The sequence below is a fragment of the Anneissia japonica genome, unplaced genomic scaffold (assembly GCF_011630105.1).
Source record: "Anneissia japonica isolate Jap-2015-1 unplaced genomic scaffold, ASM1163010v1 scaffold287895_len483588_cov180, whole genome shotgun sequence".
Classification (NCBI taxonomy): domain Eukaryota; kingdom Metazoa; phylum Echinodermata; class Crinoidea; order Comatulida; family Comatulidae; genus Anneissia; species Anneissia japonica.
In genome coordinates this window covers 356,627-370,995 of record NW_022701552.1, presented here as the reverse complement: position 1 = coordinate 370,995, position 14,369 = coordinate 356,627, and the positions used below count along the sequence as shown (strand labels likewise).

The 14,369-nt window shown below is 33.6% G+C and overlaps 1 protein-coding gene across 1 annotated transcript; it reads right to left on the bottom strand.

The window, feature by feature from the left end:
- Positions 1-214: 214 nt before the first annotated feature.
- On the bottom strand, positions 215-13,538 carry LOC117103606 (heparan-alpha-glucosaminide N-acetyltransferase-like). The gene is made up of 15 exons (XM_033244184.1): positions 13,410-13,538; positions 11,812-11,936; positions 10,328-10,476; positions 7,923-8,050; positions 7,498-7,567; positions 6,030-6,087; positions 5,661-5,773; positions 5,323-5,403; positions 4,096-4,137; positions 2,787-2,929; positions 2,324-2,380; positions 2,063-2,190; positions 1,350-1,471; positions 1,086-1,221; positions 215-324 (listed from the first exon to the last, which is right to left on the bottom strand). Exons 1-15 carry the CDS (start codon positions 13,450-13,452, stop codon positions 232-234), a joined length of 1,488 nt encoding a protein of 495 aa, XP_033100075.1. The 5' UTR covers positions 13,453-13,538; the 3' UTR covers positions 215-231.
- Positions 13,539-14,369: the final 831 nt, after the last annotated feature.

The window sequence follows — 14,369 nt, the reverse complement described above, 5'->3', positions numbered from 1 at the left end:
GATGGAAAACTATGTCAAATATAAATGTGAAGGGATTGTATGACTAAAATACTACACCTGGGGAAATTATCATCCCCATATAGTATGGGGATGACTTTTAAGAGAAAAAAAAACAAAAAAAAAAACAAAACAAGAAACTGGCAGAGCAAAATCACGCAGAAGTACCAATAGGTATTTCCTGGCAAGGATCGCATAGAGTAAGCAAGTCAACCGATTTGAATTTTGAATACATCATCTTACCTGCAACCCAAGGAATGTGATGAATATTGATGGTATTGATCCTAGCACACCTTCTGGGTCAAAAGCACCTGTGTGGTAGATTACCTATGAAGGAAAACAAATTCTTGTAATCTTGAAAGCTCCGATGAGGGAGGTATAATAGAGGCAGTAGAGAATATTGGCCAATATAAAATTTCTACTAATCAATCAGTGTTTCTAGAGCTCCTCATCAGAGGTAAAAAAAAATAATAAATTTTAACAATTTATCTATTCAAGCATAAAGGGAAAGATCAACACACAGTAATAATAATATAAAAATGTTTCATTACAGCATTCATTGCATATAACCCTGAAATTAGCAGGAAAAGTCTAAACAAATCTTTAATAAATTCCATTAAAACACTGGCTTGTTTAAAAATTATCAACATAGAAACAATTCAGTTTTCAATATTTACAGATTTTTTGTTACAAAAATGCCTAAATACAGTAGAACAACTCCTTTGGGACACCTTCGTAAGGGGACACCCCTATTAAGGGGACACTTTTTCGGCCACAAAATGAGGGAAACTATATCTTTTAACACTACGGCCAACACCTATTAGAGGACACCCCTATCAAGGGACACCTTTTTTTTGGTCCCAAAGCCTATTATATATTAAATTATGCAAAGAACATAAAAAATATTATTCATGCATCTGTATATTGGTGATGAAAGTATTTGTTCATTATAATTTTTAATGGAAAGCTGATAACTTACATAATTATAATACAATAATTTAAATATCATATTTTGCAGGTGTTTAAGTTCAATCTAGAGTGTATATCCTCAAAATAATACATGTTATGTAAAGTAAAAGATGGCTTACCTTACAGGTTGGATGTTGGTAGATATGATTGACACCAAACAACCACTCATCAATGTAGCGAGCAGCACCCCCAGTGCAGTTCGTTAACGTGATATTTGGCTCCAGCTGAATTGATCCACCTGGGCCTAAGTAACCGCTATAAAAGATTTAAGTTTAAAATGTGGTGAGGTGAATCATGCTTCTTAGTGAATTCTCATATTAATTGTCGCTGCTGCCATCATCAACATCATAAAATAGCAAATTCTGAAAATATATTCTACTTACGTGGGGCAACCAGGGACAGGTAGAAAGAACGTCAGGCAGAAGTAGCCTACTAACAACCCAGCCATTACAAGCCATTCTATCCAATATTCTATCACATCACGAAATGGTGTGTACCAACGAGGCTGTTAAACAAACATTATTATCAAAATTACATAAGATTGTTTCAACAATTAAAACACAAAAAATAAAATTTAAGAACATTTTTGTGAAAATAAAGGAAATTAAAATTAAGAAATTAAAAAAAAAAAAGATAATTGTTTATAGTACAGTACAATGGACATGTCAAAAAGCTTTGCTGAAAGAACTACAATGCCAAGGTTAGTCCAGGCCATAAAAAAATACTTTTGGCAGCCACAATCAGTCCAAATGTACGTCAGACAGATAGCATCTTCCACTCTCTACTACAATACTAAATAAATACTTGGTATAATGATGTATTCCAAATTCTTTTATCAAACCTTCAAATGAAGTATTATACACATGATAAAAAAGAAATGTGTTTTGTTAAAGGGTTATTTCTGGCAATAACATGATGTTGCAATTGAACTATGTTTGGGGGTAGATATTCAAATGTTTAACCTAATTGTATTGACACTGCTATAATAATCGTGTTGCGAAATCAGCTTTTTGTCTCAAACTCGTGCCAGAACGACTTTATAATCAAACAAGTTTTTTCGAAATTAATAAAACATTTAAGAAGCTTATATACTTACGGTAATTAGATCATACTGTCCATGGCTACTTCTACTACATATCAATTCCAACATGGCAACCACAAAGTAAGACACACTGAATCGTTGGAGAACTCCAGGTATCCTTAGATTCTTCAGATCATTCCTACCTGGTACAGTGAAAACATATCGGAAAATTGCATATTTGTGGGAACTTAGAATAGCAATAATAACGTGTCACTATTTCCTCTGAATTATATCCTTTTATGAAAAGAAAAAACAAATACAAATTTGGTGTTGTACCTAGAATTAAAAACTCATCTAAGCCACTGAGAAAAAGAAATACCAGACGATGAAATCCTGAAAAATCAGAGGAAAGACATAATCTGTGCAAAATCTGAATTTAAAAAAAAACCTAACAAAATTCAATTTAAACATTTAAATTGTCTATGAGAAGAGAACAAAATTAAGTACACATCAAAATAATTCACAATTTAAATGATAATTATATTGAAAGTTAACAACAAATGAACTATAATGTATACAGGGTAATTAAAATATTAAAGATGCCAGTATTTAAAAACATAAATTGGATTAGAATTGGGAAGAATCAATTAATTTAGAACAGGGTAACTACTGTAGAAACATAAAATTACTCACACCTAATATTTCAAATTTGGACATTGTCCAGTAGATTACACACCAGAATTTTGTTTTAGCTGGCACAATTTGTGAAAGGTTTTACATCGAAAGATTGTACACCTACCTCCTGAATTCATGAAGACACCAAGCGCGAATAGAATAACAGTTCTACGAACAATTTTCTGAAATAACCTACTTGTTGACATGCCTTTTTGTTTTAAAGCATTCTGAGATAGCGCAATAGATGTGCCCATGATGAAAACGAACCTTGAAAATGAAAATTCAAATTATTCATTATATTCTATTTAATTGAAAGGCTAATACAGTAGTCTAGATCTTGATAGGTTAAAGATCAAGTAAGGTTTAAAAGAAGATGAACTCCACGTAAAATATTGTAGTTCTGACCCCCAGCAAATCCAGGTACATGTTAAATCGTAGGTACAATTGGCAACACATTTCACAATAACTTTCAAATCCACAACTATTCAACTAGACAGTCTTCTCACTTCCACCATCCACTTCCACGCACACCTTCTCTTTCAGACAATATCTTCGTTGCTGGCCCAACATTCTCAAAATCATTACCACGGTATCTTAAGAACTGCACAAAATCTAAAACATTTAAAACAAGCCTTTTAAAAGCAATACCGTAAAACCTTGAATTTTTAAGCCCTGGGCTTTTTTTTTTTGGCAAACTTTGAATGGGCTTCTTTTGAAGACTACTTTTTCAAAGTAAAGAGGGGAAGGGGGGAGGGCTTCTTTTTTAAAATGAATGCTGTAAATTTTATGAATTTGTACTATAAAATATAAGGCCACATTACATTGAGCTGTATCATGGAGTGTATTTAACTGGCATTAAATCACCTAAACTACTATATATCTCGAAAAGAAGCCTATGCGAGGCTAATTTTGCAAACTAAAGAGGGGAGGCTTCACCTCGAGATTAAGCCCACTGGGCTTCAATTCAAGGTTTTACGGTATTTGTTCAGGTGTTACTGCTCATTAATTTCATTTATATGGTCAAGCCTATCCATATTACTGTATTGTCTTTTTGCTATTGTTAATAATATTAGTACGACTGTGTGCTATTTTTACAAGCTTTGCCTTTTTGGTTACTCCACTTGTTATTAATATATATTTGCAAGTGAAATAAACTGAAATTGAATTGAAACATTTTGGTGTAAACTTCAAGGCCTGAACGCCACCAACTGGGGCCATCTATGGGCCAGCGGTGTTGAATGGCAGGCCAAGGTAGGGATGAAGCCTTTAGAAGCTACGGCCCTCTACATATAAAATTATGTTTCAACATCTGATAAAGGTTTAATCATTTTGCATAATAATCTGATTTATCAATTATATCTAAATAATAGCAGCTCCACACTTGTTCTTCTAAACAAAAAATAAGTTTCAACAATTTTTTTACAAATACTTACCATGGAAAAACAAGATCAGCCACTGTCAAACCTATATTCCAAAAAATAAATAAATAAACATGAAATCAGTTTAATAAAAATGTTACACTAACAGTTCATAATGATTTGAAACATAGTAATTATCTGAATTCCTAAAATATTAAGGCTGACCTATTACAAGTTTGCCAACCACACTCAATAATGATGTGAAATCAAATTAAAAAATGAATCTAACAAAAGAATGCCCAATAAGTATTAATGCAATAAACTAGAAGACAAAAAAATGAAATTAAATTACGCAGAGGTTTCAGGTTGGAAGGAGTCACTTTCGGGATATTTGGTTAAATGAGTCTTTTTAAAACATTTAATAGTAAAAACATCAAATTATGGACTTGTGAGAGATTTATTGGGGTCTTGCTTGCTTACACTAATGTGGGAGGCCATCCCTCAGCTGTTCCAAGGTAAAACAACGTAACTGCACAAAAATATAACAGCAGTTACGTTGATTTGCCATGGGACAGCCGCCCTATTTCAGGGAGACTCCCACGACCTGCAGGGGGATTGGGACCCCCTGATAATGCAAAGGTCAAAATAAGATGGAGAAAGTGTGTCAAGAAAATTTTAGTCGTGGTGAAGAAAATACTCAGTAGAAAGGCAAATTAACTATTTAATGCTAGTACTGTAACTCCATATCAAATATCTTATAAACACAAGATAGCGTTCTTCGTAATTTACGTGTGCAAATTCTGTAATAACGCATGAACAGCGCCCTCTTGCAAAATTTAAAACTTTTGAACCTCGACCGCTCTGACCATAGCGTACGCCGCATGACTTTACGCGTAACAATTAGAAGCGTCCGATTTACAATACGCCCTCTTTTTAGAACGTACGTAAGGAACAAATTAACGTACTTGGTAACAAAATTTGGCGTAACATGAACACCCTATCTTAGATCCAGATTACTGTACATTTCTGTGCCAAATCGACGCTTCTATTTGTTACGCATAAAATCGCGAAGAACGCCATCTTGTGTTTATAAGATCTTTGCTCCATATACAGAAATGTTTTGTCAAAAATCACATCTTCCGTTTTAACTGTGCCTCTGACATAATGATTTTGATACAGCTCCAGAAAGGTGAAAAAGATAAACAGTGTTACAGAATAAGCAGAAGCAGTGTGTTTATATAATTAATAGAAATTATTATTATTATATTATAATTTCTACAGCAAACTCTTAATAAAATCCACTAACCATTCCATCGTGAATGTTGGAAATACCAGTATTCCCCTCCTTTGTAATTAACAAATATCATAATTACTATAGATATTCTAAGAAAAAAAAAGAAAATTTAGTCAATAGGTTTAGCATAATGTGTAGTGTAGCCCGATTCACTCAGACTATCGCCAACATGCATCAACATGATTCGTTAGCCATACAGTCGGTTAAAAGTCTGCCAACAATGTAAAGCCTTCAAATTTTTTTTTTTTTTTATATATATATATATATACGGTGCAATATAAATACTTCTATTATTATTATGATGACATATTAAGTTAATTCATGAAACATTCAAAAAATGAAATACCCCCGGAAAGTGTCCAAGGACTTGAGTCTTCTGGATTTTGGTTTTTTGTTGTTATCTGCCGGGCTGATTGAGTTTACTGTTTCGCTCACTGGATCGCCTGGTGCCCCAAGATCCTTAAATTATAAAGAAAACATGTCTGATGAAGACTATACACTTTTACAAACATTAATCTTCACAAATTCATTAGCAAAATTTATTGTTAATGATATTTTACATAAAATATTCATATATTTCACTGAATTTATATAAAGAATAATTTGAATAAAACAAAAATTAAATAAACAATTAGTATATAACAATACATAAAAATAATTATTAAATTAATGAATAAATAAGCAAAAAAGTAATGAATATGTAGTAAATACTCACATTGTTGACTAATCTACTTGTACCCAGGCAACAGCATATTTTGTAAATCCACTGATTCCTATAGAAAAAAATCTTCTATAAATCCCATCACTATTATCATTCTAATCACCATGATCCTTCCCATCACCATCATCAAGATGGTTCTCATCACCATCCCCATTCCCATCACCATCATCAAGATCGTTCTTATCACCATCACCATTCCCATCAAGATCGTTCTCATCACCATCATCAAGATCATTCTCATCACCATCACCATTCTCATCACCATCACCATTCTCATCACCATCATCAAGATCGTTCTCATCACCATCACTATGATCCTTCCCAACACTACCATCAAGATCGTTCTCATCACCATCACCATGATCCTTCCTGTCACCATCAGGCCAAATAAAAACAATTATTGTGTTGGCCACGCCCGACCGATTCAAAATGTTCGAAATTGAGAGTCGGGATTTCAGTTTTTTAATGAGCTAAAAAGGCTGGAATAGGCCTATCTTGCGATGGTAGGCGGAGCGACAGTGTTATGCGATCGTTTTGCTCTTCAATTTAGATTTAAAAGATGGTCTTTGTTGTATTTTTGTGTGTTTTCTACTTTTTAGGCATAAACAATTTTTGGCATGGCTAATTACTGTCCCATTGTAATGAACTTTGATCTTTTGTTTTTAGTTAGTAAGCAGTACTCTTATTTAACTCATTTGAACTTGAGAATGACTACATGATGGAGTTGAAACGTCGATCCTTAATTAGCGTTATTTTTATTTTAACTATTTATACCAAACGTACTCTCATTCGCAAACATTTTTGGTTAAAAAAAAATAAATAAATTTAAAAAAAACTTTTCCTACCGACCTACCCATTTTTTGAATTTTTCCAAAATGTGGCCAACACAAGAATTTTTTTTATTGGCTTCATCAAGATCATTCTCATCACCATCACCTTGATCATTCTCATCACCATCACAAAGATCGTTCTCATCACCACCATAATCATTCCCATCATCGTGATCATTCTCATCACCATCACCATGGTCATTCCCATCACCATCATAAAGATCGTTCTCAGCACCACCATGGTCATTCCCATCACCATCATCAAGATTGTTCTCATCACTATCACCATGATCATTCCCATCACCATCACCAAGATCGTTCTAATCACCACCATGATCATTCCCATCATCATGATCATTCTCATCACCATCACCCTGATCATTCCCATCACCATCATAAAGATCATTCTCATAACCATCACAATGATTATAACAGTACCAATACCAACATCATTACTGTCAAAATAATCATCACCACAACCATCATCACTACCAAGAAAGTTAACCACACCACCACGACTATTATAATCACCAATAACCACTATCAACATTGATACAATCACTATGCTACATTATCTATTACTGAGTGAACTAAAACAAATTCATGACAATATTAAGATGTTAAAAACCTACCTTAGTGCCGTACTAAAAAGCATGTAAAGGAAAGCCAATGCAATGTATATTCCAATTGCAACCAAAATTGCTATCAAGAGAAAAATTATAATAACATGAAAAAAATAATTTAGAGATCATCATGTTTTCTCTTTTAATATAAACATATATTGGTGTGTTTCTCTTCAGCATGTTTTACAGAGGCAGATCCAGAATTTTTGGAAATGCGGAAGAATCAATTATTTTTGATATAGAATGTAATATAATTATACAGTATCGATATAGAATATATTATAATTATACAGATGAATATGTATTCAACAACGGTAGGATTTATGTTCAGTATTATGATCTTATAAAATATTTCAGTACTTGTATGCTATTGTTTAATTTAAAATTTCAACAAACCACCTTCCCTGGGAATGGGGGAGGGAAAATCAACTTACGAACATAGCTGAGATCCAAGTCGCCTGGTTTTATCAGGTTACAGGAAATCGTGTGGTTGTCATTATTGCTGTTGAAGTTCACAAATAAACTGTAGTTCCTGTTCTCCATGAAGTGGATATTAGGGATGCTGAAAAACGAAAAACCACATTCCAATTAGGAAAGAGCAAGGTGGCGCCACGGGAAAAAAAAAGCGGGGCCTGGAGAACATGTTTCTTGGTTCAAAACCAGCCACTGCTGATCTTGAACATGGGTCTCTTGCGGGACCAAGAGCAAGCAAAATCTCATGAAAACTGATCCATCTCCTGCAAATTGGCCAGAAAAGGCAATATAGTTGTTCAAAATAGTGTTTCTTTATAGTGGAATTCATCATGTAATCTTTTAGTGGGCATAGAGTTCGAATATATACAATCGAATACGTAATGTACAGTTCGAATATGTAATCGACATCATATATTTATATAGATTTTTGAATATTGATATTGATGTATTTTTCCATTGAATGTTTTTGTATTTGCCTTTTTAAATAGTAATACAAACCATTTTAGCCTCGGCTGTTGTTTTTTTCATACCAAATAAATAAATAAAAATTATTTTTTAATAGAATCCTAAAGCTGAGCCCTCAGTGCGCCTGATGATCATCGGCCACGCGATTCTATGAAGAATGCAAGTCGGCGACATCCACGCAACTGATCGTTTTTTACCGATGGTCAGCTCAGACTGCAGAAAATCAGCGGACAGTTTCGCGCGGTCTAGCACTCACAGGGAGCGGAGTTAGATTTGTTGTACGACCGTGCGTGTCCAGCTTCATTCCACGCATCCGACTCCGCCAGAGCGTAATATGTCCGCAGACACAGGCGTCTACTGTACAGTAAGGCTAACTATTCTTAAAATATCTCGATATTTTGGGGTCAGTATTGTTTAGAGTAAATTAGCCAAATATTCTTTATTTCAACTTCCAAGAATTTAAAAGTAGTTTACTGATTTTTCAACCAACATTAATTATTGAACACTAAATTCCTATACTGAACATTACTTGCTCTCTCTGTTTTCAAATTTGTCCAAACTATGCATGTACAACTCCAGTCACCAATTGTGCCTATTAATAAGGATATGACATAATTCAAGTCAGTGGTGACATCATCAGGTTCATTTGCAATGAATTTTCCTATCCATGATTCAATATAATGCCTCCGATTTTTTGCGTTTTCTGCAAAAAGCTCAGAGCTGGGGAGATTATACAACAGTACATTAGTCAGTGGAATTGTTGCTAGTCCAAGCTACAGTAAGAGCATACACACAGCGAACCTAACAAATCTCGCTCTACAGCGCTGGTTAACACGAATGAACACTAGACTGTCCTAAGCAAGGCCTAGAAAGGCACAATGGTTATGAGATAACAAGATGATTGACTTACAAAATAACTGAAAAAATAAGGCAATGCTGAATAAATTCGTAATAATGTTTACAATTACATTTTAATCTATTAAACAAATGTCTACCAGGTTAGGCCTACCTAATAACCACTAATAAACTACAATAACCACAATAAATTTATTCATTTTCTTCATATCACGAAGAGCTCTGTGCGAAGAGTGTGAGTTTGCATACTACACACAAAATTAATTATTCTAATATGCGCAGCCAATGCACTTCCACAGTCACTGAGCAACCAGCCACCACAACCAGCAGTTTGATTAAAGGGCCATATAAAAGGTGATGGACATTACAACTAACTTGTAAAGCAATTATATACAGTAGCCATATTCGTACAATATTATATAGAAGCCTTAAGACCATTATTTCCTTTAAAAATTGGGGGAAAATAATGGCTCATTTGGCTTTCCGATAGTGTAATCAAAACCTGAGTATAATTGCTTAATAAATACTGTAGTACAGTATTATTACAATACTGTATTATAACACACCTATATAAATCCCTGTCATTTGGTTGTGGATTTCGTATCATGTGACATTGGTTATTTACCCCATTTCGTCACTCATCAAGGAAATTTATTTCCATCCCTGCATTTTCTATCCACCCGTTTTTACGATATGATATGATATGACTTCAACCTAACACAATCTTTTGATCAGTTAAAATGACACTGGTTTATTCTAATTAGAAAAAGGGTATATTTTTCCAATGACAAGAATTCTATTCTGCAAAAAAAGGTAGATTTATTCATAAAATATAAAATGACAAGAATCTCTAGATATGTTATAAAATAAATAATGAATGTTTTTAATATAAAGTGCAATGGAAAGAATATTTTCATGAGTTAAAAGATTGACTGTTCCATTCAACTCAGCTTCGCCTTGTCGTATGAAACAGTCAAACTTTCAACTCATGAAAGTATTCTTCCCATTGCGCTCATAAACATTCACTTAATGTACTATCATTTACCTGCAGTCTGGGTTTGAATTAATGACATGTTGTTTCACAGGTATTACCGTCAATCTAGTCGGGTACCTTGTATCCATTTTTAACTGGATCCGACTCCGATTCTGAGATGATGGCGGAGGTTCAATGTCTTTGATCTTAATTAGAGTGCACTTTAATTTTAAAAAAAAAAAAATTTATAATCTTAAAACTTGATTACAAATTCAAAGTTAAATGGCTGTGTTTTAGAATAGTCATATCCAGTGAGAAGCCCCCCTTTTAGTAGTCGGGCTGTTAAGAAAAAAAAAATTATGTTTTACATTCCTGTCATTGTTGCCGCCTCAATTTTTATACTTTTATTTGTTTTTGCAATTTTTATACTTTTATTTGTTTTTGTAAGATATATTTCAATTTTGGAATACTTATAGCCACTTGACTAGCATTTTACAAATAGTGTTATTTTCATATTCACATTCTATCTGTTTCAATCTTTCCTTAGATATATGTTTTGATAGTCTTAACTGCTTCCGTCACAAAATTACTACTATTTTTACTTCTATTACCAAGTGAATTTCTTATATTTTTAATTATTTTTAGACCTATATTTGAATTTAATGTTATATTACTTATATAAATTTTTTATGTACCAATTTTCATGTATTAATCCTGTTATGGGCGACACTGGTCACTGTTGGATGATTTTGAAATAAATAATAAATAAAAAAAATATCATCTACACTGCCATGTTTAGGTAAAATGTTACAAGACTAATACTAAAAATCTGACAATTTCCCAACCCACAAACGAAAAACATTCCACCCTCATTTATTTTGTAATTTTTTAAATAAAAAACTGTTTATTTTTTCATAAGATAAAATTAAATGTACTGGCACACACATAGTGTGCAAAACACTACACATTGAAGAAATTGCTTGTATCCCTTTCACAAGTTCATTATATTATTAGAAAACAGTTTTGTATTATAAATCAGAATGAGGAAGTGATCTAAAATATCAATCATACACAATGTATTGACCTTGCATTCATATATATGTACAGTATATATGTATGTATGTGTGTATATGTTTATGTATATGTGTGTGTGTATGTATGTATATGTTTATGTGTGTATACTTATATGTGTGTGTATGTGTATGTGGATATGTGTGTGTATGTATGTGTGTGTATTCTTATACTATAATGTGTATTATGTACATTATTTGTGTGGGGAGGGTGAGGGATGTTTATGATTTATATTATCTCTAAATTGTATCTTCTTTAGTAGGTTCTTTCATTTGTTTAGCTTTAAGTTGTTGTTTTCCTCTTTGTTCATTAGTTTAAGTTTGACTGTGCCACTTTCTTGTGTGCTGCCACTGTTGTAAAAGTGTAATGTCAAATAAATATTATTATTATTATTTATATGCCCTTTTCTACAATGGTATTATCATTAGAAAGCAGTTAAAGTAGTTGACACAGCATAGGTCATGAGGAATTGAAATAATGCTTACATTATTACACTCGTGCGTTTGACCCCATAGTTCTGCCTTGATATCCACCGTTGATATTACAGTCAGGTCAGCTGTGTCAAAGGTGATGGAGTGTATACCAAACACATCCTTTTTGCCAGCCAATACTAAACAATAGAAATATATTCAGAAACAGTAAAAGCTCTATCAAAATCATGGGACATCCCAAAATATGGTCATAATGACATTGCTTCATGACCATAGGCACATCATGACAATATAACCTGTGTGCTACGAACTTTGGAACCCTATGAAATTTTGGTTTAAAGAATAAAAGTCCTAACCTTGCTTGGGAGTATGCATGTGACTATACAATATATATGTACTTTATCAGACTATAGTAATTTAAATGGGTAATTTTGAGGTCTGATAAATAAACTTAATTTGACCGACTGAACGAACTGTCACTTTCAGCGGCTCATAGAGAAAAGAGAAGATGAGATGTCTTTTGATGAAAGATCTGAGTTCCTTGGCCAAAACTGACTATGTACAGCAATTTTCAGCTTTGTATCTAAAACACTTCAAAGGACATTTCGAAATACAAAATATTAAAATAAACGTGATTCACGCACATTCAACGCATTTTATAGTAGTACATAATTTTTACAGGCCATAACATGGAAACCACTTGGATTTGGGAATTCTATTTTTGCATGTGTGTTCATTATATAGATAAATCAACCTTATAAAAAAATTTCACCAGAATCCGAGAGGTGCCCCATACCCCCATTTGTTGATTTGACACAGAATGACCCTACAATACAGTGATTAAAGACTGGCAGTGGCACTCAAGGGTGGGCAAGTTTGAAGAAATCCACATCTGGGATCTTGAGATCTGTTTAAATTAGTTTTCTTAACATGTATTTTGATGTGCAAGTGATAGCCATTGGCACAAACTTCAAAGAGATAATTGATGACTTAGTAAAAACTTGGTGAAAGATTCTTTCTTGTACATGGGGTAGAGGCCTTCCAGACGATTTCCATTAGACTCCCACCCAGGACTCTGCAGGACTCCTGGGAACTAGGCCCTAAATGCAGTCTGTACATTTCTCTATTTACAGGGAAATAGCCTACAGTACACTACAGTACATTACAGTTACCAGTAAATGTTTCAAAATGGATGTAGTATACAGTACAGTTACTGCATGCTGTTATTTATTTATTAACATTTCATGGTAGCCAGAAGTCCAGCATAAGTTTTTTTTCCAAACTTTCAATTAAAGAATACGAACATCGCCACTAACTTATCGTTATTTAGATAAACAAATAACATACAGTACCCAACATCATCCTATGACATGTGCATTGGCTATATTTTTATTTAACAAAATTTAGGCCTAGGCCTATATAGTGGCTAGTCAGGTGTAGGGCCTAGGCTAGAACTAGGATCAGTACAGTGCCAAATACCTGGCCATGGCCCCATGGGTGGTCCTGGTAAGCATTGTGATTTTCTCCTTCCTCTAGCTAGGCCTAGCTTTCTACCTAGGTCTACCCTGTACGCCAGAAAATTTACAACAAAACTTACATAAAATTGAGTGACAGACCAATTTAAAAATAACAAATAATTATATTATACAAACCAGAGTCAAATAGTAGCAGAATTAGTATGCATATCTTCCCCATTGTTACAACGTTGCAACACTTTCACGAGATGAGAATACCAGACATTCATTTGTTTTCCCTTGACAATATTAACCTTTGACCCCTTGTTTAGGGGCGTTACTGAATGGACCGCTTCACACGGTGTCAATCAAACCTAACAACCAACCAATCAAAACATGACCAGGAATACGCACTATGCAAATAATTTTTTTTTTTTTTTTTTTTTTTTCCGTAAAATATATAATTGGAATGGAAAAAAAAACCTCAAAATACAAAAAAAAAAAAAAAAAATATAAAATATTGAATTCCTAGGTTCTGTAATTTGGGAAAATCCACAAAGGATAGTTATTGATTTACCCTTTTACAAGAAAAAAATGTTCTAGAAAATGCAAACTAATATTACTGAAGTATCAGGCTTGTGAGAATATAACTATGGTATAAGCATATAATATGATCGGTTGTATATAAACCAGTAATAGCATAAGCATTATATTGCCTGATGATGACATTGACACGCCTAAATGTCATAGAAATTTGTTTTGAATATTTTATTAGATGAATTACTGCATTTGTTATATGGTATTCCATTGCTGTTTTCACCTGAATTTTAATGATTTACTTTTACCTTTTACAAGTTCATCAATAACTGTTTTTAATGTCCATGGCTCTCTCTGGCCTCTTTCGAAACAATAAGCGCCTAATAAGTGATTGTTATTACTATACGCATAAAACTGGACAAACTGCGTCATACAAATCCAACTCCACTTCCTGTGAGCGCTAGATGACACAACCCCGCCTGCTGATTTTCGGTAGTCGTCTGAACGGATCGTCATTAAAAACGTTCCGTTGCCTGCGCGTTGTCACGTTACATTCTCCATAGAATAGAGTCTGCCAATGATTGTAGTGCGTAGTGAGTGCCGTGGGTTAGTCCTGGCATA